General features: G+C 37.4%; 1 protein-coding gene across 7 annotated transcripts in view; it reads left to right on the top strand.

Moving 5' to 3' along the window:
* TLK2 (tousled like kinase 2) overlaps positions 1-24,942 on the top strand; it is a 145,020-nt gene that overhangs the window by 94,999 nt on the left and 25,079 nt on the right. For all 7 annotated transcript variants that reach the window (XM_064270966.1, XM_064270965.1, XM_064270963.1 and 4 more), the window contains 8 exons: positions 531-626; positions 2,035-2,127; positions 8,124-8,234; positions 10,918-11,054; positions 14,851-15,003; positions 18,734-18,800; positions 20,173-20,270; positions 22,650-22,731. In XM_064270966.1, the coding sequence (XP_064127036.1) occupies positions 531-626; positions 2,035-2,127; positions 8,124-8,234; positions 10,918-11,054; positions 14,851-15,003; positions 18,734-18,800; positions 20,173-20,270; positions 22,650-22,731 (837 nt within the window). The remainder of the gene's footprint in view (positions 1-530; positions 627-2,034; positions 2,128-8,123; positions 8,235-10,917; positions 11,055-14,850; positions 15,004-18,733; positions 18,801-20,172; positions 20,271-22,649; positions 22,732-24,942) is intronic.

Below are 24,942 nucleotides of genomic sequence, written 5' to 3'. Positions count from 1 at the left end.
AGATTTACAGCCTTGAAAAGTCTATGGAGCAGCTCTACGCTATCCTATAGGGTTACTATGAGTTGGAATCGACTGACGGCAATGGGTTTGTGTGTTCCTGGATACTGTTTGCATATTTAGGAGACTGTTCTGAATACTGTAGTGTGTCTGCTGTCCTTCCTGACCAGTCAGTCACGTGCATTCCCTGTACACTGGACGCTTCACCAGCCTGCTCTGACAAAAGCATATCAAAATGCAAGTGAGAACGGCTTGTTACTATAGGGATAACTTTTAGTTTCCTCTAATTACTTGTTTTAAAAATCATAATAATGTGATATTTTAAACCTATTTGTAGGAACATGGTTTAAGCCACCATGTCTCAGCCCCTGTGTCTCATATATGAATTGTTTTACTTTCATCTTGGCCACATGGTCCTGACTTCGAACTTTCATCAGAAGGGATTTGTTTTATATAATCACTTGCATTCATACAAATGTTTGTGGAGAAAGATGCAAAACTTTTTTGTGATTGGTGGTGTACCTTTATTACAGGCTCAGCAAAACAGTCCCTCTTCTACAGGATCTGGCAACACAGAGCATTCCTGCAGCTCCCAAAAACAGATCTCCACCCAGCACAGACAGACCCAGGTCAGTGGTGGATAAGCCATGGAGGAGAAGCTCTGCTTAGGAATCAGTGCTGACCACGTATAATGTCTGTGATTCCTCTCTGTCTTCTTATTTCTCTAAGTTTACCTCACTATTTTTGTGTATTGCATTCAGAATTTGCGTAATTAGTATTTAAAGTCCTTTGAAGATGCTTTAACTTTTTGAGGCTTTTCTTTCCCTTTCTGTTGTATTGTAACAGAAATGTTTCTATGATGTTGGGGAAAGAACACACACTTTGGAGGCCTTCAGTCCTGAATCCACATTCTGGCTCTGCAATTGACACTTTATCTTTCTGGCCTGTTTTCTTGAGTACAAATTATCTGTAAAATGTGGTTGTTGCTGATTATCTCTGACAGTGTATACAAAATGCATATTAGGGCAACACTTACAGGGGGCTTTCAATAAATGTTAATTCCCTACTTTATAAAAGTAGTTAATTCCCATACATGCTTACTTATTCAGCAAGACCTAACTAAAACTTCTCTAAGATGGGGTCAAAACCAAAAAACCAAGCCCGTTGCCGTCGAGTTCATTCCGACGGATAGCGACCCTGTAGGACAGAATAGAACTGCCCCATAGGGTTTCCAAGGAGTGCCTGGTGGATTTGAACTGCTGACCCTTTGGTTAGCAGCCGGTAGCACTTAACCACTACACCACCAGCGTTTCCAAGATGGGGCACACCAACCTAATTTTCTTGTTAAACAGTCTTTAGAAACTCTGTTTAACTTAAGTAATGTTGTAAACATTCAGAGATTATATATGAAAAGGATGTAGATATATCCTCTGTTTTGTAGTCTTGAGCTGCCCAAATAGTTTACTAGGTTTTCTTGCAGCCTCTTTTGGTGCTGTCTGCGTTGGCTTCAAGACAACACGCTTGGCAAGCTAGAAGAAATTAAGTCTCGAGATACAAGAACCTCAGGAGCAGATAAACTGCTTTTATCTAAGTCAGCAGCTCTTTGGACACTTGAACAGACTTACATAGTTGTGTGTTTCAGAGAACTTCTCTTCCCTTCAGATTGCTCTTTGTTCCCACTAGATGGCATGTTTGTTCTTTAGAGATTTGGGTTATTTCTCCACTGAAATCCTTTTCCATTCAAAGTGAATTTCATTTCTAGAGTAGTGCATTTCTATATTATTCAATGCATAGTAGTTTGAGAATTCATGTGATTCCACAGTTAACATGTTTTTGAAGGTGCTGTTGTAGCAGGATATAAGAAACCCAGCTAATGCTTAAAGAATGGGATGAAAAAAGCAGATGTAATTTCTTGAGTCATATGATTCCTGGCTATTTGTATTAACAAGTGCTTTTTCCAGAAAAATAATGAGTAAAATATGATCACATTAATATTTTGAGGTGAATCCTAAATTTATGTTGCCTTTGTCTCTATAGTCTGACCTCACAATAGAAAAAATATCTGCACTAGAAAACAGTAAGAATTCTGACTTAGAGAAGAAAGAAGGAAGAATAGATGATTTATTACGAGTAAGTATTAAAATGTTGTTTATAACAAGCAATGATTGATGGTATGTGTATTTGGATCATGTTGGTAGCATAAAATAATTACTAGGGCCAAATAGCAAAGTTATATAATTGATGTTTGGATATTTTCCATTAATCTGAAGCAGTCTGAGTAGGAACCAGGATCATACCTACATTCTAAGCACTCTCTTTAATATTTAACTTAAATATTAACATTACTGTACAATGTTAATATTTAATATTAGAGAAATAGGTATGTGGAATGTTATATTTCATTTGGCACTCTGGGAATAATCATAAAATGTTGTTTTCTCATTCCAGAGAAGTTATTTTGATGTTCTTGAAGTTTTAAAATCATTTCACAAGGACTTTTCGGCCCTGGTTTTACATCTTTAGCCAAAATTTTTTGTGCTTACAAAAGAAACCTTTAAAATATCTAGTCTAGAATTGGAGCCCTGGTCACGCAGTGGTTAAGCTTTCGGCTGCTAACCAAAAGGTTGGCAGTTCAAATCCACCAGCCGCTCCTTGGAGACCCTATGGAGTAGCTCTGCTCTGTCCTATAGTGTTGCTATGAGTTGAAATCGACTCGACGGCAATGGGTTTAGTCTAGAACTTTAAAAAGCTCTCTCTAAAATATATATCATAATGTTTTAAAGATATGTGTTGAATATTCAATTTGAGATGATTGTCCTGTTCTTTTAAAAAATGAAAAAGATATTTACTGTTTTCCTGATATAACACCTTGTAAAATGGTAGTAGTAGTAATAGCATCAGAATCTAACTTCAGGGCAGTAAATGCAAACTGGGATCAGCCCAAGGCTGATCAGTATGAGGTGAAGGTCAGACATACCTCCACCCTGTGACCTTTTTACCAATTCTGACATCAGCTGTCCCTCCCACAGTGCCCTGTACTTGTCTTCTGGGTTTGAGAATCTGTTGGAATGGCCACACACAATTCACAGACCATACTTACAGTTAAGTGGCTTATTAAGGAAACAACAGGGTACAACTCGGGGTCAGGATCAAGAGACTGCAACTCAGGATCAGGATCAGGAAGTACATAGGCAGAGTCTCCCTTCTTCAGTGCAGGACAGCTCTCTTAGCTCCTTTCGGCCCCCTGAGCACAGGCTTCTTTCAGCCACCTCGAGACAGGTTCCTTTTGGTTGCCTCAGGACAGGTTCCTCTTGGCCCTACCATCTGTCACCACCAACTCTGCTGCAGGGCCCTCCGGGCCTGTTGGTACCAGCTCTGGTGCTGGGTCCCTTCTGGGCCCCTCGCTGTTTTCAGTGTTATAGGCCTTGACCCATGTTACAGCTCTTTTAGAAGGTTCCTTGCCTCCTGTCTCTCTGCTTCTTTTCTCTCTTCTTTCTTCCTTCTGCTTCTGCCTGCTTCTTGTCTTCCTGCTGCTTCCTGTCTGAAAAATCTCTGTAGGGTTGGCTGCTTATATACACAAACTTCTCATCAATTTCAAGGCATGACCCTCCCTCAAGGCAGGCCATGAACTCCCCTCTGAACAGGACACAGACACTTCGTTTGCATAGTAGGCTACAGGCATTTCATTTGCATAGTCTATTGACCAGTCCCTGAAAGATGAGTACCAATCACAGAGCAGGCTGCAGCTCAGGATCAGGCAATAATTATCTAACCAAGTTGTTCGTCGCTTATCCAGGAAATGTCCGTCAACCTGGACAAACGTAATAAACCCTCTAAGGTAGAAAACTAGGGGGAAAATCTCTCAAGCTGTTTTTCAAAAGAAGCAAGGCAAAAGGCCACATAAAGGAACTCACTTCACCACACACCCATAATTCCATTAACTGAGATAAAACATGTAGTATATTTTTCTCTAGTAATTTTTGGAGCTGTTCGTAGTATATATACATATGCATATATGTGTACATATTACTGATTTATAGATAAAACTAGCTAACATTTTTATCTGCTGCATTGATTTAGAAGGTATAGGTTTGATCTTTATTTGTACTAATGCATTAGTTTTCAAGTTGGCTCCATGGAACCCTGAAGGTTCTGTAGAGGAGCCTCTAAATCTGCTGTAACTGGGCAGAGTGTGATGCCCAGCCATGCTTTTATCAGTTTCTCTTATTGGACTTCTGGGTCAGATTTTGTTTGAATAAAGGGCTTCATATAATAATAAGGATAATAAAAATCACTGTGTTCGTGATTATCTCTCCTCAAAAATATAGTGCAAAATAGTGTATCTTGACCCCCTTCTATATAAGACTTGGAATTTAGCACATATTTAAGCTATAAGCCTGGTCTTTGCTAGTGAAAATGTTAATATTATTACATTATTATTTTTAATATTGTATATCAGGTAAGAGTAATTTCTCTTACAGGTAGTTTTATGGCCAAATTTACAATAATTGTTTGCACATAAATTTGTTAAACAGGTTTCAAAGCTCACTGGCATTGCTTTTTTTTTTAATCACAATTTTTGTCTTGTTTTATCTCTTGATTAGAATACATTTTCAAGTAATTTTTTGAAAATGTCAGTGTTAAATTTTCTGTGCTTTTGGAGAGCTGTGAATTCTTTCTCTTCCCCTCCCTCCCATATGAAAGACAGCACTGTGTGTAAGATTTTTGTGTCATAACCTGTTGGCCTTTTCCCACCCTCAAAAATGTTTGTCTGCCTGTCTCTCTCTCACACACACACCTTTAATTTTTCTGTCATTTAATGTTTTAGAGAAGTCTGTGACCAAAGGAACAGAACCATACTGTGTTTGCCATGATGACTGTAGGTACTTCCCACTGTATTCATATATTTCAAAAAATTTTGCGAGAGTATATGTATGTCTCTGTATTTTTAACTCTGAAAATGTGTGGTTATGTCTAATGCAGGCAGTGGTGGTTCAGTGGTAGAATTCTCACCTTCTATGTGGGATCAAACCTGACCCAAACCTGTTGCCGTTGAGTCGATTCTGACTAATAGCTACCCTATATGACAGAGTAGCACTGCCCCTTGGGTTTCTTAGGCTGAAATCTTTATGGAAGCAGACTGCCATGTGTTTCTACCACGGAATGGCTAGTGGGTTCGAACAACCGACCCTTCAGTTAGCAGCTGAGTGCTTAACCACTGCTCCACCAGGGCTCCTCCTATGTGGGATAGCAGGGTTCAATTCCTAGCCAGTATACTTCATGCACAGCCACTACCCATCTATCTCTGGAGGCTTGTGTATTGCTATGATGCTGAACAGGTTTCAGCTGAGTTTCCAGACTAGGGAAAAAGGCCTGGACATCTGCTTCCAAAAATCAACCAGTGAAAACTATATGGATCACAACCATCAGGTCCACAACGATCACAGGGGTGGCGCAGGACCAGCATTGTTTTGTTCCCTTGTGCATGGGGTTGCCATGAATTGGGGCTGACTTGATGGCAGCAAACGATACCACCAGCACGTTTTTATTTTCAGAATGTGTGGTTATGTCTACTTATTGCTTTTTTTCTTCTTATGCTAGTTTCTTCCATGGTTCCTACCTTGGATCTCTGATCTGTGTCCTTTATTATTTTATATCTCTTTTTAATCTCATTAAATGTTCAGTTTCTCTTCCGTATATTTTCTGCTCTGTCACTTCTGCTATTTGCTACAGTTGCTGTGAATTTAACTCTTATTTACATTTACATTATATTACACTTGTATCCCTTACCCAGTTCACTTTTATTGTAGTAAATATATGTAACAGAACATTTGCATTTCAACATCCTTCACATGTACAATTCTGTAATTCATCTTTTTTAGCCATCCTGTACATTCTTCATGGTTTTTGACTCCTATTTCATAGACAGCATGCCTTTTTGTGTTTTATGGTATTACAAGCAATACTCTTAAAAAAAGAAAAAAAGCAATACTCTAAAGCGTCATTTTAGTTTTCATAGATCATTTCCATCATTTTCAAGCTGATGTTTTCTTTTCTTTTTCAGAAATGTTTTCCCTTAGTCCTGTTTTTGTTTGTTTTCTTTTTCCCGTCTTTGAATGAGGAGAGCAATGTTTAGACTCAGTATTTATCTTCCAAGAGATATGGTGTCTGGGCTTGCTCTTATTCCTATTTTGATTTTTTTTTCCACATGGATGCTGGTTGAATTGCCATCTAAGATTTATAATTAGGTAGCTTGTGAGTATAAAAAGCTTCTATCCCTAATTCTAATATCTGGTGGGTTTTCATCTGGTCACTTCGCTACATTGAGAAAGGATCCCAGGCTCATCTTCCTTCTTCCTTGCCTGATCCTCTTAAGATTGAGAAGATATAGCATGTGTAAAACTGGAATCCTGACTTAGTACTGTCCTTTTTTTTTTTTTTCTGAATCTCTGCTTTCATTTTCTAGGAAGCCGTAGAGCTCCCTCTACTCACCACTATCCCGCGTTTGCTCCATTATTTTCTGGAGGTTATAGCTTTTCTTTGGATGTAGAAGGGTAGCATTGGAGTGTATATGTCAAGATGGAAGACAGCTGCCATTTTTTCAAGTTGATTAGAACTTACGTTTCTCATCTGGAGGATACACGATGAGCAAAAGACCGTGGGTCTTTATGTCTCCTTTCAGGCAGACACAGCAGAAATAGGTCATTCACTGAGTTTTTTTAGCCATATTCCGTTTTAGTGAGAAGTTGGGAAAGGCTACATCAGAAGCTACTAGCCAGATGCAATTTTAAACATGAACTCCTAAAAGACACTAGTGATCAAAATCACAAAAATTTAGAGTTTTTAAACTTTAAATAAGCTGCCGGGAGTTGGTTGATTCTGTACATTTGATTCTAAACATTTGTTCACCTTCCAAGTGTAGATTGTATTTCACATAAACATTACATAATCTTCGGTTTGCTGATTGTTTGGTATGAATAAGATAGTCTCACTTATCCTAATGTAGTTATATTTTGCCTTTGGTAATGTGATCCATAGGACTCTCTAACAAAAACTAGTAGGAAGAAATTATGCTCAGGGGGAAGGTAGAAACATTCAAAGATGAAACTGTCTCACACGGGTCACTTTAAAAATGTAGCTGACAAGTCTCAGAAATTGAATTTTCTGTAATATCTTCCTTTTGTGCCTTTTACTGTTTCAAGAGTGCTTATATCATTTGACAAAAAAAATCTTTTTTTTATTTGATTGGGAAATGCAAAACTTCTTTTTCACAATCCAAGCAAGTTATTATGAAGTAGCATTTATTTGCCAAGAGAATAGGCATCCTTTGCTTATTACAAAAAGAATACATCCAGAAGTTGCAAGTCAAAATCGACTTTGGGCTAGTGGTTCTTTCCTTCTCTGTTATTGTAGGAGGCTTAAATTTTTCAGAGTATTTAGCCTATCCTGTAGGCTTCTGACCACAGCTAAATTAACTGTGTATTTACATTTTAGCATTCTCGAACCAGGGACCAAAGCCCTTGTATTTAACTTGTTGGTTAGTCCTGTCTTACGCAGGCATGGGTATGCCTGGCCTCTCTGGCAAGGAACATTTTTGTAAATTCAAGTTTCATTTTTGGAAATAAGGATCAAAGAATAAAAAACAAACATATAGAACGTTATGTGAGGTCTTTTTTTTTTTCTCAATATATATCTGCCCCGTTGCCACAGAGTGGATTCCAAGTCATAGCAACCCTATATATAAGTGCTTAATCATACTGTTTGTATCTTTTTTAAACATCTCATTAACTGGGGATTTTTTTGTTTTGTGACAGCTTACACATATGTAATGTACTTACTAGATGTAGCCAAACAATGGCTGTTGAGAGGCACAAAATATAGTCGGTAGAAAAACATGCCCACTTCTAGTAACAGAATTTATGATTAATAGAGAATAAATTATTAAAAGAGGATAAAGGAATGAAGTATTTACCTTTTCTTAAAGATATAAATTACTCATATCTCTTTGAACCTTAAATTTCCTTTTGATTTAACAACATAGAAATGATTTTTCTGACTCCCTAGAAACTGCTTTTGTATTAATCTTTCTTCCTTAGCGTTAATTAAAAAATTTTTTTCCATTGAAGGCCAACTGTGATTTGAGACGGCAGATTGATGAACAGCAAAAGATGCTAGAGAAATACAAGGAACGATTAAATAGATGTGTAACAATGAGCAAGAAACTCCTTATAGAAAAGGTTAGTAATTAATAGTGATCTGAGCTCTCTTATTCCAAGATGCTTACTATGTATCATTGTTGTGGCTCCTTACTTGAGATGAAAACATTTTAAAAGTTGGACTTTTTAGGAAAAAACTCTTCATGATTTGACAATTAGAATTTTTTCTTTGCATGAACACTGGACCAAGCAGCCAGAGTGATACCTTGGGACATGCTTTCTGGTTGTGCGTTGCTTTGAGTGTGATGTTGATTGAACAGGGACAGCTTATCCTAGCTGAGCTTATTTGGGGTGTTGCTCTCCTAAATTCTTATGTTCATCTTATCAGTTGAAGTGAGTATCCTTTTACTATTACAAACTTTTAGCAGTAGTTGTGTTTCTGTTTCAGAGATGGTCTTAGGAATAACTTGTGTATATAATAATGTGTTAAGTGCTTCATGCTTTAAAAATACAAGGTCGTCATATACCTGTATATGATTACTTTAATTGGCTGATGTCCCCTTTATTATAGTTATTGATTAATTGCAATTTGCCTTTTTATTCTTCTTTCTATTTCATAAAAGTTTTAAGACGGCATACTTCCTAATTAAATTATGACAAGATTATAAACTCCAGGTTTGAGGCAGACTGGTGGGTTACTTCTGCTGAAATCTTTATAGTGCTGTTAAAAGATAGGGAAAACTCATAAAAGTGAAGTGGATCCTTTTATTGAGGTTGAGGATACTGAAGAGAACTTTGCTTCATCCTTTGACTCAATTTTTATTAGACGTGAAACCCCCTTTTTCTCATTTTTATGAGTGAGAAATAATAAGGCACATGTTGATACAGAGAATTTATTTAGAGCTTTAGGGTTTACTTCCTGAGAACCTTTTAGGGCACTTCCTGAAGTCTGTGTACAGTGAGCCAGTTGTACTAATGCTGAATAATACAGTACAAGTAAATAGTACTGTCTCTGAGTTTTCATAGGAAAATAATTTTCTATTAGAAATAAAATTTAGATTTGTTCCCAAAAGACTTGAAATAAATTTTAGTACTTGTTTATTAACTTATTAAATAGGGAATACTTACTGAATATATTCCATGTTGGAATATAAAGAAACATAAATGAATATGCAGCTACAAATTAGGAAGAAATGCTTACAATGTTATCTCACAAAGGACTTGTATTCATAATACGTAAAGAACTTCTATAACTTAATAAAAAGACAATGCATTAAAAATAAGCAGAAGACTTGGATGGATGCTTAACACTAAAGTATAATCAAAAAAATACAAATGGTCAACATATGAAAAAACAGATGTTCGACTTTATTAGGTATCGGGGAAATAAGCTAAAACCACAATGAGATATCTTTACATACCCAGTAGAATGACTGAAATTAAAAAGACTAACAGTGGGGAAGCCAGACTTCACATACTCCTGGGAGTGTAAAATGGTGCATCCACTTAGCAAAACTGTTCGGCAGTTTTCTGTTAAGGTAAATGCATACCTGCCCTGTGACCCAGTAGTTCTATTACTGGCATTTACCCAAGAGGAATGGAAGCATATGTCCAAAAACCAAAAACCAGAAATAGTCTGTCACCAGTTGGACATATACACAAAATGTGATATGTTCACGCAATGAAAAGGAATGCACTCCTCGTACACACAACAACATGGATGAATCTAAAAAACATGACTTTGAGCGAAAGAAACATAAGGCACATCTCTTACCCTCAAAGGGCAGCCTAGAGAGGAGAAATAAGACACATTCACAAACACAAGGAGACCTATTCAAGTGAGTAGTGCACACACTTAGAAATTCACTAAAGGAGATCAAGGGTAGGGGATTTATTGGAAAGCTGCAAGGAAAAGGGAAAATGTGTTCTAGGGAAGGACAACTGCAAGTGTAAATTGCCTGTCAATTAAAAATACTGCACAGGACAGCTAAAGTAGGTATATCCTGTGGTGTTATGCCTCACAGTACTTTGTTCATTTCCTTCAAATTTCTTATCACAATTGTACTTCTATTAATGAATTAATATAGTCAATGGTTATATCTCCCTGTAGACTGTAAACACCAATTTTTGTCCATGTTCTATACCCAGCACTCTGTATGGTCCCTGACACATAACTAGTTTTTAGTTAATATATGTTGAATGAATGATGTGCTCAAGAATCAGAAGTTTATAATGTATTTTGGAGTAAGAATTCTATGGGGAGGTAGACATGATCTTCCAGCGTATTTTTCATGTCAGGAACTGAAAGTTGGCAGCAAATAGCCATGGAAGGTTTGGAACATTGACCTGGAAGGGTGCACAGTGGTGGTCTGAGAAGGGGAATGGGCAGCAGGTCTCTAGAATATAGTGGATGGAGAAGAAATAGAAAATAGAGAAGCATCTTATGAGTTAGGCATCAACATGTGGCCTAAACATGAGATGCCAAAATATGAGACGCTTAGTCTGAACTAAGAGGTAAACAAATGGGGTAAACTTTATAAAGGAAGAACCTGCGGATCTTTAGTTACCCTACTTGTCGCATTGCTCTGCTTAGGGAAGGTGTGTCATTCAAGGAGTCATTACTGACTGTTCTGAGATAATCATGTTATTTTTCAACAGTATTTTCCCTGATACTCTTAAAATTTTGAGTTTCTAAAAAGTATCTTTCTCCGTGCTAATTGGTATTGGATTTCCTTTTTTCCTATTTTTGTCCTTTTCTTCTAAGTCAAAACAAGAGAAGATGGCATGTAGAGATAAGAGTATGCAAGACCGTTTGAGATTGGGTCACTTTACCACTGTCCGACACGGGGCCTCTTTTACTGAACAGTGGACAGATGGTTATGCTTTTCAGAACCTTATCAAGTAAGTGAATTTTCATGATTAAATGGAGAATTGAAAAGTTGATGGTTTGGGCTCTTTTTTTTTCTTCCTTGTGATCATAGTCATTGATAATCCTAGTAGTGCTAGTCATCTTTTCATTCAGTGTTACTTGCTACATGTGTAAAGAAATGTAGGGAACAAGAAAGGTCAAGTCATGAAAAAAATGACGCAAGTAATCAAAGGAATAAAAAAATAGTTCTGCATTAAAACTTAAAAGCCATCAGAATGGTTGAAGCTAGGGAAGAAAAATATAGGGTTTGAGGTGATATGTTTTTATTATGTAATGGGCTTTCATGAGGAGTCTGCAGAGCATTTATTCTGGACCCACAAAAAAATGAAATGGGCAGGGACCTAAGAAAGAGTTAACTGAGTTGTATATAAAACAATGTAAAACTGAAGAAGACAGTTATAGGGCCTGTCCTGAGGTTCTTGAAGGAGACAATCTAGTCATTAGAGATAGTCACTTCCTTGGAGATGGACCAGCCCCACCATCTGTGTCTGCCTGCAACTTGCAGTCTTGAGCACTTCTCTTTTTTTTATAATTTTTGGTTTGAAACATTTAGGTATTTACTCCAAGGAGGGCATTAACATTTAAATCCTAATATTCCAGCTGTGTAAATAGCTACTCTTAGCTCAGGATTTTGAAAAAATCTTCAGGTTGTAGTCCTTTTTGCTATATCTTATTTATTTACTTTGATTTGTTAGATCGTTCCGTCTTAGAGTAGTATGGGGTAGTATCTTTTTACCATAGACTCTCAAACTTTTTATTTTTCGTTTTTTAAATTTTTGTTGTTGAGAATATACCCAGCAGAACATACACTAATTCAGTAATTTCTACATGTTCAGTTCAGTGACATTAATTACATTCTTGGAGTTGTGCAACCATTCCCACCCTCCTTTTCCAAATTGTTCCTCCCCTACTAACATAAATTCACTGCCCCCTAAGTTTCCTATCTAATCTTTTGAGTCACTGTTGTCAATTTGATCTCATATAGCTAATTCTTAAAAGAGCACAATGCTTAAGGCAGACATTCTTCACTAGTTAAACTAAACTATTATTTGATTTTAAGAATACTTCAGGGAATATTTTTGGTTTAAGGTTTAAAGATTATCTCAGGGCAATAGTTTCGGAGAATAATCCAGCCTCAGTGTCTCCATAAAGTCTGGACTCCATGAGAATTGGTAATTCTGCTCTGCATTTTCCCCTTTTAATCAGGACTCATCTTTAGATTCTTTGATCAAATGTTCAGTAATGGTAGCCAGGCACCATCCAGTTCTTCTGGTCTCATAGCAGGGGAGGCAGTTATTCATGGAAGCAATTAGCCATGCATTCTATTTTCTGTTCTCAATCTTTTGATCTGCAGATCACTGTGAGTTAGAATATTCCATAGACCATCTTTCTACCTGGTTTTCCTTGCTGAAATAGCTTATTAAACATTAATAGGAGAGCATGAGACTACTTCTGATTAGTAATGAAACATATGAATAAATAACAAATATTATACCTGAAAGAAAAGTACAAATATTGAAATATTGATGTTATTAAAAATATTTTATCAGAACAACCTCTGGATTACACATTAGTAGTCATTGTTTTAAATGTGAAATGCAAGTCTCCAACTAGTTTAGATGTGTTTTTACTTCACAAATATGCATATTTTGGTGTGAGAAGGGACTGTTGAGTCAAAAATGGAATACACTGGAGGAAAAGCAAAGACTTTTGAGTTAGGTCAGGTGCCAAAGGTTCAGAGTAGCATCCATCTGAGCTCTAAGTGTAGGTGGCTGATGATGACAGAAGCATACCCAGGCAGTGTAAACAGCAGCTACACAGAAGCACGATATTTTTTCCAGAACACCTGACCAAAATGTGCAAATAGCCTTGGAGTGCACACTGCCCATTTTCCAGATTTGTTAGAATGGGGTCAAAAGAAGACGTAACTCACATTCCCATTACTGTCCAAAGCCACCTAATTAATGCTCAGACTGAGTCCCAGACGTGATAGGGACTGCTACAGCTTTTGTCAATGGTGACTCCTTTGATGGCGGTCTTTTTAGAATTTGACTCAGAAAGATAAATAGGTTTGTATGTAGATGTAAAATGTCATCAGTTTTAAGAAGGGATCAGACTTTTTTGCTGATAGTTGCTGTATTTTATCTTTTTATTCTATAAGCAGCCTGATGCTTAGAAGATTCTGGAAAATTTATATGGAGTACCCCATGATCACTTTGCTGTAGAGCCGTCAGATCAGATAAATTGGGACTCTGTAAATGAGATCTCAAACCAGGATGGTTCTTTCTAGGTAGATAGCATTTTTTTTCATGGGTTTAAGTCATGTAAATGGGATTGGATGTCTGTCTCTTCTCTTGGGAAGCTGTGTGTAGTTGATACTATCTATAGGGATTTTACCTCCTGAAGTTTTGCTATAATAAATTAATTCCCTGTCTCTTAATTTCAGTGCAGGAATTGAAATTCTTTAATTTAAAAGGCTTCATCTAATATACTCACAAAGGACAATTTGGTGGGTGAGGTAGCTGAACTTCAGGCAGCAGCACTAGGTTTTGTGGGAAGAGACAAATGTCATGACATTTAAAAATTTAATCAGATAGAGTATCAACAGATGCGCCTGAACAGTAGATTACTTCTAATAGGAAAATCACATTAGATTTGAAAAATTTTTTGCCAGATTAATAATTTTTCCTTTCCAAAGTACTATTGAACCTTTTTAAAAAGTTTATTTCATAGTTCTGAGAAAGTAGTTATGTTAAATATTAGTGTTACTCAGTACACTATTTTTTGTATTCAGTAACTCCCAAGACAAGAAAAATTCTTTGCTGAAATTTTTGTTTATACTGAAATAGACAACATTAATGTACTGGATTTGAGCTATATACAAAACTGAGGTCATTTAAGATGTGGATTATCAGAGGGAGTAAATTAAACTTTACAACATTCAATGCTTTACAACATTGAATCTCATTTTAAAGCGATTCTTGTGAACCGTCTGATTCTCAATCACATGATTCCCAACTGAGACAATCCATTTCGTTTATTCTATAAGTGTCAGATCTCCCTTGGGTAGTCCACACAGCTTCACAGATCCCAGTATGTACAGACTTAGGAAATTCTGGGAGCCTTCTGCATTTCTAACCTGGGATATTCTGTTGATACATGTAGATTACAGCTAAAAATATTTGGGTTAAGATAATGTTTGTAAATACACACTTTTGTCTTTTAGCACCTCTCCTGCTATGTATATAGTATGGTTGGAGTTTGAAATACAGTTGTGCTGTTGAAGGTGCCTGACTAAGGCCTATTGTCTTGTTTTCTTTTTGCAAGCAAAGCTTTTTAAATAGGGTGATTTAGATTGAAAGAAATAGGTATATCAGATTATCATTACTTGTATAAAAAATAGAAGAAATACTTTATGGGTGAGCACACACTAAAATGGATGCAGAGCAAGAGCTACTTACGGATCAGTGCTGTGAAAGGCACTGTCATAGGTGCTCAGGTATCTGAGGGTTGTTGAGACATGATTCTGCTCTAAGAGAAGTTACAGGTTATCAACATAATGTGTATTCTGTGCCCCCAGAAAGAACCTAAATGAAGTATATCTGATGACTTTTATTTCTAAGTATAAATAAATAATTTCAGGAACATCAGTAAGTGATATGGGAATCTTGATAATACACATATTTGTGTAGGACAATTGTGTTTGTTCCATAGCTGTGTTAAAATTTTTTTGACCAGCCTCCTCTGTCCAACGTCTTATATCTCTAGGCAACAGGAAAGGATAAATTCACAGAGGGAAGAGATAGAAAGACAACGGAAAATGTTAGCAAAGCGGAAACCTCCTGCCATGGGACAGGCCCCTCCAGCAACCAATGAGCAGAAACAGCGGAAAAGCAAGACCAATGGAGCTGAAAGTGAAACGTATGTTCTTCATTGATGTGAACTGTGACACACCACACCTTCCCCCAAAATACAAATGTACTATTGAATGCCACTGAGAAAAAAAGTTATAAATTCTGGAAGTTTTTAGGCTTTAAGCTTTATTTTTAGTTACATCAGTGGATTTGCTCAACTCATAATAACAGACAGTAAGGGTTCAATTAACAGGTTTTCTTAGTCCTGCTTTTTATTTAGGGAGTTTCAAATGAGAGAGAGAAATAATGTCACTTAACTTGACATCATGACCTTTGGCCACTCTTACAACAAGTACTGTGTCATTGTTGTATTCAAACAATATTATTGCTTATGTGTGGCTCTAGGTTATGGTATGTTGGTATCGTCTTATGGGGATTTCCTGGCTACTATTTCACACTGAAGAATGCAGAGCATTAATGCATACTAGGGAAGGTTATGCTGCTTACTGGTCTCAGGAGCACTTAGTTAGCAGTCACAAACTATTAGCCAAGAAAGAATATTTATTAAGAAAAGAACATTTTCCCAATAAGCCAAATCTCAACATCACCAGAATTTTTTCCTGTTTTGGGAGGCCTTAGGAAAATAGCACTATCCAAACTTGCAATGCACTCACCTTTTTCATTGCCAGTCAACAATTACTACATAGTTATGTACAAGATGGTTAGAAAATCCCAGGCACAGATAACCTTCCTTCTCTACCCTCACCCCATGTCAGATTTGCCTAGTTGATCATTGTACTCTTGCTCACTTGGAAAATCTTTTTCTAGAGTAGGGGTCGGCAAACTCTCTATAAAAGATGAGACAGTAGATACTTTAGGCTTCGTGGGCCATACCGTCTCTCTTGTAATTACTCGACTCTGTAGTAGCCTGAAAGCAGCCATAGATAATACGTAAATGATTGGATGTGACCATGTCCCAGTAACACTTTATTTACACATACAAGCTCTGGGCCAGATGGCCCATAGGCTGTGTAGTTGGCTAACTAGGCAGGAACTACCAAACAGATTTGGCATGGGAAATGAAACCTGTGTATCACTTGTTGTTATTGTTGTTGGCTACTGTCGAGTCAGCCCCCGACTCACGGTGACCGCATCCACAATTGAACGCACTGCTGCCCGGTCCTGCACCATCCCCGTGATCAGTAGTGGATTGGGCCATTTTGATCCATAGGGTTTTTTCACTGGCTGATTTTTGGGAGTAGATCACCAGGCCTTTCTTTGTAGTCCATCTTAGCCTAGAAGCTCCACTGAAACCTGTCCAACCTCTTAGCAACACGAAACCCACCACTAACGGATGGTGGCTGCCCATGAGGTGCGTTAGTCAGGAACTGGACGCAGGTGTCCTGCATGGAAGTCGAGAATTCCACCACTGAACCGCTACTGCTTCCGTGTATGTATCTTACCTATTTAAAATATTTCTGATGCATACCCTGAAGGCATTTAAGGTATCAAGACCTCCAAATTAAAAATGAAAAAAGAATTGATAGATAGTAGTATAGGTAATCCCTGCAGAAGTGGTGGTAGCCGTGAAGTTGGTTTCTGAATTGGATGTTTGAAATTTTAAATACATTTTTTCATATAAAGAGTCACTGGTGTTGTAATCAATATATCTACAGTGGCTACAGTGGTTTTTCAAGGGGAAATTTTCTTAACACTTATTTGTGGAATTTTTAATTGAAAATAAGTTCCACATCTAAAGATAGTCACAAATAGAATGTGTAATACTGTGTAATTTATTGACAAGTATGTCTTTGTGTGTTCATATCAGTTCACAAAAGCATGTTAACCCATAATCCACCTGAACTATAATAATACTCATATTACACCATAATACTTGTATTAAAAGTCTGTGGCAGCCCAGAAATACATCTTCCTTCACTCCAGTGAAAGAGGTGACCTAACACCACCTCTGCCCCATATGTATCTGGTATGTTTTGGGAGCATTTTGCCTGCATTTGAAAGATTGTCCAGGCAAATGTTGCACGCATTAATTTGCTCATTGTCTTCTTTCATGACGCCTGTATGTATTTAATGAAGGGACTCTCCCTTTAATATTACTTGAAAATTATTAAATGCTAGTGCATGAAACCATTGGCCTAGGAGTGTTAAAGAGGGCCTAGGTTGTTTCCTTGCCACAGAACAATAATTAGAATTTAGTCTTGGCCAGTAGTGTGCCAGTAAGCAGTGACCATCTGGGTTCCTGTGTACAATCCAAGCTGGAATGCCTTCCCATTCAGTTTTTAATTAGAGCATCTGTGACTTGGCTCACGCCTTCGGCCAAACCCAAAAACAGAGACCTGTGGAGTCTTGGAGTGAATTACATTATTCTTTTTGGGTTTTGAACTTGCTTCAGGTGGAGAGAATGCTTATGATTTTTTTTCCCCCCCATTTCTCCCGTTTTCACTGGTATGAAATGGAGGAATGGATGGACATAAGTAATTCTGCAACTGTGAAGAGAGAGATATGACAGCTGTAGTGGGAGTATTTGAGTCAGACCTCAAAGGCTTTCCTAGTTGATAGGATAGAGATTTTTTTATTTCCTCCTGATATTTAAACTGTATCTAAACAGCGAAATGTAAAACTTCAAAGTATATGCATCTGCTTCTAGAATGTGAAGAATTTGAAGTATATGTGTCTGCTTCTAAAATTGATAGAGGAGTAAGGTATCGTTTCTTAGATGCTCATTCCTGAGATACAGTAGACCCCCTTTTCCGCGGTTTTGCTTTCCTTTCAGTTACGCAAGGTCAGCTACAGGCCAGAAATAAACAATTCATTAAGTTTTAAATTGCACACCATTCTGAGTAGCGTGATGAAATCTTGCACCATCCCACCTGGGACATGAATCATTCCTTTGTCCAGTGTATAGTTATAGTTGTTAATCTCTTACTGTGTCTAATTTATAAATTAAACTTTATCATAAGTATGTATGCATAGGAAAAAAACATAGTATATGTAGAATTTGGTACTATCCGAGGTTTCTCTCATCCACTGGGGGTCTTAGAACGTATTCGCTGTGGATAAGGGGGGACTACTGTATAAGAATGGCATTGGGTAGGTGAGACATGACGCAAGTGATTGCCCATTAGGTCAGCCCTTTGGGAATTGTGTCTAAATAGCATTTTACAACTTACAGATTTCTTTTTCCTGCATTCTCATTTAATAGTCACAACAACTTCGTTAGATTGGTGTTATTATTTGTTGCATTTTAAAGAAACTGAGAATAAGAGGTTAAAGTTGCTTGCCCAAGATCACTTGGCTAGTGGCCAAGTTGTGCCTTGAACCCTAGTCCTCAGACTCCAAATCCTCTTTCCACTGTGTTGTTTGTTGCCTTTCATATTATGGTACCAGGGTCTAAGTTATCAAGAATAATAAAGTTCATTGACTTATTGTTTTTCCCTTTAAAAATTTTTTAGACATAGTTTTTCTGTTTTGAACCCTAAGGGTTCTCATTTGAATAATGTAAAGTATGGGACAAAATCCATTTCATAAATAATATAAAAATATGGCTCGATTAGTTTTCATATTTTTTACAAATTAGACTTCTGGCTTTGAAGACCTTCTTTTACATCACATCTGATAAATCATAAAGTTTCTCCTTGTCAGAGCGACTGCAAGATAACATGTCCTTTAGTCATTCTGAGAGACTGAATATACCTTATAGCATGCTTTGGCATTTCTTTTAACTAGGCACACCATGATTTCAAATAATTTACTGAAATTTGACCATTATTTTCCAGGTTAACGTTAGCAGAATACCATGAGCAAGAAGAAATCTTCAAACTCAGATTAGGTCATCTTAAAAAGGTAAGTAAAATGAAAAAACTGTCAGGAGAAATGCAGTTATTAGTTTACGTTTGGATCTTAAGCTATTTGGTCATTTGGGCAAATGTAATCGTAGTTCACACAACCGCAGAAATCTCGAGTAGCTACTCTCACTGTCACATCTGATATTCTAATGAGGGAATTCATGTCTTTGGATTTTAGAGTCAACTTCAGTCACCCAGTGAGAGTACTTTTTCCCCATGTTAGCTGTACGTCGTAAGACTTCACAAGGGGTTATCCTTATAATAAAAATTAAATATACAATAAGAACAGGTGGGTCTGACTGAAATTGATGTCAAAATTCTTGTGATATTTTTGAATCACATAGCAGCTCTTATATCTTGGCTTAAGTAGCTAAGAAGAGTTCTTACTCCAGCCATATCCTAACACAAAGGCATCTACATAGAATTTGTTATCGATGAGTCTCCCTGAGGGGTCTTAAAGGTAGGTAGCGCATCACTTAAATTCAGCAGCCCATACATTTTTGGTGGGTGCCGTTTGTGATGATGGTGTTCAATAAACACTTTTTTTTTCCAGTTGCCATCGATGGTAACCATTATGCAGCACCCAGGGACTCCCAGTGAGCACTTAATAAACTGCTACTGGTGTTCTTTTTTTGATATCACATACTGCTTTTCATATCTTTTTCCTGAGTGGATTATCAGATCTTATTAAATCAATGGAACTTAAGGTACCAAGTATAATTTATTCTTAAGAAGAGAACCAGACAGAGAACTTGATATTTATAAAATTGATTTCATTTTTGTCTGTGTTTCATATGGTTTATTTTAAGTTATGTTTGTGTACCTGCATGTATATATCTACAAAACATTTTGGAAAACTTAACAGTGGTTACATCTGCAGAGTGGGCATGGAAAGAAAGGAGTAGGGGGGCAGAGGACTTCGACTTTTCCTACTCTACTTCTCTGTGTGGGTTGAATTTTATTTTATTTACTATTTGTAAAGGGGCCCTGGTGCCTCAGTGGTTAAGCACTTAGCTGCTAACCAGAAAGTCGGTGGTTCCACGAGCCACTCTGCAGGAGAAAGGTGTGCAGTCTGCTTCCCTAAAGATTTACAGCCTTGGAAACCCTGTGAGGGCAGTTCTACTCTGTCCTGTAGGATGGCTTTGAGTTGGAATCTACTTGATAGCTTTTTTGTTTGTTTGTTTTTTTGGAGCTATGAACTTTTCTTCTATGATTAAAATTATGGTTTTTAAAAAAACCTTTTTTCAATGCAAAACATCTTCCTTTAGCTTTTCACAGGTGAAATGTCTGGTATTGTTTTCTAAATGAGGGTATGGAAAGGTAAAGTTCCCTGTGTCCTGAGCTGTCTGTCTCTTTTCTTTTCACTTTAGGAGGAAGCAGAGATCCAGGCAGAGTTGGAAAGGCTAGAAAGGGTTAGAAATCTACATATCAGGGAACTAAAACGGATACATAATGAAGATAATTCACAGTAAGCACCTTGGGAGTATGTTGGGTTGGAGATTGCTGAGTTGTTCTGACATGAATTGAGTGGTCTAGAAAAATGTTTTTATTTAATATAAATTAGTAAGTGATTCCACAGTATATTTAGCTCTATCTAAATAGAGCTAAATATACTGTTTTTTTGGTTTTTTTTTTTTTTTTTTAGTGTAATAAAGGTGGCGTGGTGGTTAAGCGGAAACCCTGGTGGCGTAGTGGTTAAGTGCCACGGCTGCGAACCAAAAGGTCGGCAGTTCAAATCCACCAGACGCTCCTTGGAAACTCTATGGGGCAGTTCTACTCTGCCCCATAGGGTTGCTGTGAGTCGGAATCGACTCAATGGCACTGGGTTTGGTTGGTTTTGGTGGTTAAGTGCTGGGGCTGCTAACCAAAGGGTCGGCAGCTTGAATCCACCAGGCGCTCCTTGGAAACTCTGTGGGCAGTTCTACCCTACTCTGTCCTGTACGGTCGCCATGAGTCGGAATCGACTCGACAGCCCTGGGTTTGGTTTGGTTTTAGTGTAATAAAGGTTTGTGAACAAAATTATGATTTACTTTAGTTTAAGTGCATATAAGTATAGTAAATTTCTGTACTAAATGCATGTGTATACATACACTGTAGCGTTTTTATACAAGCATTCTAAAACAATATAGCTTTGCAGTGTAAGTGGTTTGGACACACTGTGTATTCGGGTATACCTACAGAGCCTAGATGAAGTGAATCGTGGGTGATAGTGTGCTGGTATAAAAAGAATAAGTTGGGAGAACATCTGGTTTCTGGATGATCTTTAAAGATCATTTGAGTGTTGAGATTTTAAGCAAGATTCTCTTAAATTTGGCACGTTAATTGGAGGTAAATGCCAGTCTTTGTCATTAAATCATTTAAGGTATTGAAACTGGGAAAAGGAAGTTGCGAGTGGGAAATGGCTTCTATGAGCCGTCTGTTCTTTCCCACATTTTTCTGACTGAAGCATGATTTTTTGACCTGGCTACAGCTTGTGCATTTTTGCTTGGCTGGTGTGAGCCATGGAGTTTTCTATAAAGTAGCAGGCAGCAGCAGTTAAGTTTACTGAGCACTCCATGTGCCAGGCATGGTGCTAACTGTATTGTGCTCTCTCATTTAATCCTCAACTATAACCCCCTGAGGAAACCAAAAGGTTAGCAGTTCAGATCCGCCAGGCGCTCCTTGGAAACTGTATGGGGCAGTTCTACTCTGTCCTGTAGGGTCGCTATGAATCTGAATCGACTTGATGGCCACGGGTTTGGTTTTGGGTTTGGTATAACCCATTGAGGTAGGTCATCTTCAGTACATAGATCTGGAAACAGGCCTGGAGAAATTAAATAAAGTTGGCCCGGGACTCATCACTAGTATGAGCAAACAAAGAGTCAAACTTGAATCTGACTCCAAAGCTAACACCATGCAGTACGGCCGCTTTCCCTACATAAGTGCCACTTTCTTAAACTCAAAATAATCTCAGAATTAATAATGTGCTACCATCTGTATGAGACCAAAAGGTCAATATAATTACTCTAAGCAAAGTGAGAAGACAAGGGGGCTGGGGAAACTAGAGTACAGGACACGAAACACACCAGTATGCAGTTAATGAGAATATGGAAATATTGTGAAAGATGTAAGGTCACTGAACAACTTGTGTAGAAATTGTCAAATGAGAACCTTATTTGCTGTGTAAACTTTCACCGAAAACACAATAAAATATTACTAAAAAAAAAAAAAAGAATGGTGCGCTGTTTAAGATCAGAAGCTAAACAGAAATATTTTTTAATTTATTTTTGTCAGAATCTCTAATTCCTTTGTCAGTTTGTTAGAAAACAACACAAGATGGAATCCTATGTGGGAAAACAGTTCTATCGTAGACTGTCTTAGAGAAAGATGAATGTACATAGAACATGTGACTCACTTGATAACCAAATCCCTTTTTAAGACAGCGTAAAATATCTTGGCATTTTATTGGATGTAGTTTTGGCATGGTGGGAGCATGTGGCTCTTGAATGACTTGGAAGAGCCAAATAGCACGATTTGAAAATCTCTGCTCTAGTCTAGTCTACCCCCTTACTATAGCAGGGTGAAAGGGACGGAGGTCAGGAAAGTCACAGGGCTAAGTGTGGCTCTGCTGAGACTAGCGCCTGTGTCTAGGGCGCCACAGCTAATGTTGTTTACTGTAATAACGCTGCCCTTGTGAACTGTAAAACTTACATTATGCTCAGAATTAGCTGTATTGGTGTTGTCAAACTGTTGGCAACAGCTTTATTTCATAATAATGTGTATAACGTGTTGTAATACACATTACATGCGAATCTGGGAGACTCTGTAGTCCTTGCCCTCAGGACATGTGTGTTACCTGTTTCCACAGATTTAAAGATCATCCAACGCTAAATGACAGATATTTGTTGTTACATCTTTTGGGTAGAGGAGGTTTCAGTGAAGTTTACAAGGTAAGTATGAGGAACTGGGTCATTGTGCAAAGACTGAGGGTTAAATGATTGGTTATAACTGACTTGGAGAGCATTTTAGAGTGGTGATAACTGACTGATACCTAGTGGTTGAAATTAAAAAACTTTGAGAACCTGTATCATTGGGACAGCTGTTCCCAATAAACTTAAGTGACTAAGCAAGGTACAATATTTTACCCTGTTTTCAGCTTTGAAAAATAAAATAGATAAAAGATGGGAAGGAAGAACAATAGTCATTTCTGGGTGGTAGAATTATGTTCGTTTTTATTCTGGTTCTGTACTTTCTGCCTCTTTCACATTTGCTAGAAATGAGTATCCTTATTTTCATTAAAATATGTATATATGTATGCATATATATTTTTGTGTGTATATATACATATATAAGAAACCCTGGTGGCGTAGTGGTTAGGTGCCATGGCTGCTAACCAAAAGGTTGGCAGTTCGAATCCGCCAGGCTCTCCTTGGAAACTCTATGGGGCAGTTCTGCTCTGTCCTGTTTGGCTGCTATGAGTTGGAATCGACTTGACAGCAATGGGTTTGGGTTTTTTTGGTTTTTATACATACATATAATTTTTTTTTTTTTTTTTTTTTTACAAAATAGACATGTGCAGTGGGTTGGCAGTGGGAAGCTAGCTCTGGTTTGAAAGACCTGCTTTTCGTTTTTTTAAAAGTTATCTTCTAAATCAGAGCATTTACTGGCACTGGCATTCTGAAGGAGTATCCTGGCTCACAGTACTTCAGATGGGCTGGCAGAGTACAGACTACTGTGCCTCAGTGAGAGATTTATCTGATTTTAAATATAGTTACAAATCCACAACACTTTCACCAGTCATGGCCTCCTTAAGTCTCTCTAGATGTTTCTGACACTGGGCTTTAAAATGCAGAATTGGTTTTTCAAGTGATAGTCTTTTCTATGCTGTTGTAGTAATTCCCTCTTTTCTTAGGTGCAGTCTTCACTGTTAATGGTTTATGTTTATGTCCATATAAATTCATATTTGGGAAATCTTTTGAGTAAAATAATTATTCTCATTTCAGATAAAAACAGGAAGAACTAGTTCTGTTTTCCTTTTTAAAATCATCAGTATTGATTCTTGGCACTTCCCAAATACTTGTGATTTCATCATCCCATTTTTTTCTAATATATTTCTGCAAACATTTTAACATTTCTGAAATCTAGGTGCCTCTAACAATAATGTATACATTTAATCTAGTTATTCTGTTGCTATTCTCCACCTTCCAAAAACTTTTAAGTCAGCGGAGGGTCTTAAAATGCATGGTGTCTTAGATTCAGAAATCTGGGGTGATAGTTGGACTACCTGACATGTGTGATACCATTAGTGCTGTTATGATTCGGTGATCCTTCATCTGGCTTTTGATGGCTTAAAATAGTTCTCTACTTTAAATCCATGATGGCACACATGCTTGCAGGTGAACTTCAGGCTCTGTAAGAAAAATAGAGCTCAAAAAGCATCCAGTTCCATGAAATGAGATATTGTACCTGAACTGAGTGGGTTTTATACTTTAAAAATACTGGTTTAAACTTGGTATGAAGTAGAAGTTCATCTAATAGGCCTCTCTTACAGGCAGTACCTTCCTAGTAGTGGCTTACGTTTTATAAGATCTACACAACAGTATTCAACAGTATTTGTGAGCTGTATGCCCTGTGCCTGTAGCCTTTGTCTGCCTTTATGTTTGTGGAAACTGGCAGAGAGATGGTAATAGTGTGGGAATTAGAGTAGTAAATTTTTCATCTGAACTTTAAAAACTAAGAAAAATTTCACCTAAAGCACAATAGGAATTAAAAAATGCTGTTCAATCATATATGCCAGTCACCATATGAGTGGTTGGTAAAAATATAGACTTTGTTACCGAATACTTAAGAATAAAATTTGAATTTTAGAAAGATAGGTGGGGGCTGGCGGGGGGAACTAAGAAAAACTATTCACATTCTAAAGACAGCCATCAATAAAATTCTTTTACGTGAGGGAATTGTCCTATTTTTTATATTAAAATGTGACTGACTTTATCAAACTGTGATTTTTACCCAGCTTCCTTAAAAACTCACCCGGTACCTTCTCTTTTCACTTCATGGTATTTTTTTTTTTTCCTTAAAAACTCACCCAGTACCTTCTCTTTTCACTTCATGGTATAGCTCTACCTAGCTGATGCTGGTCTTGCCCCAGTGGTGGCCTT

The sequence above is a fragment of the Loxodonta africana genome, chromosome 18 (genome assembly GCF_030014295.1).
Source record: "Loxodonta africana isolate mLoxAfr1 chromosome 18, mLoxAfr1.hap2, whole genome shotgun sequence".
Classification (NCBI taxonomy): domain Eukaryota; kingdom Metazoa; phylum Chordata; class Mammalia; order Proboscidea; family Elephantidae; genus Loxodonta; species Loxodonta africana.
The sequence above is the reverse complement of the archived record's forward strand: the minus strand, read 5'-3'. Positions and strand labels throughout refer to the sequence as shown.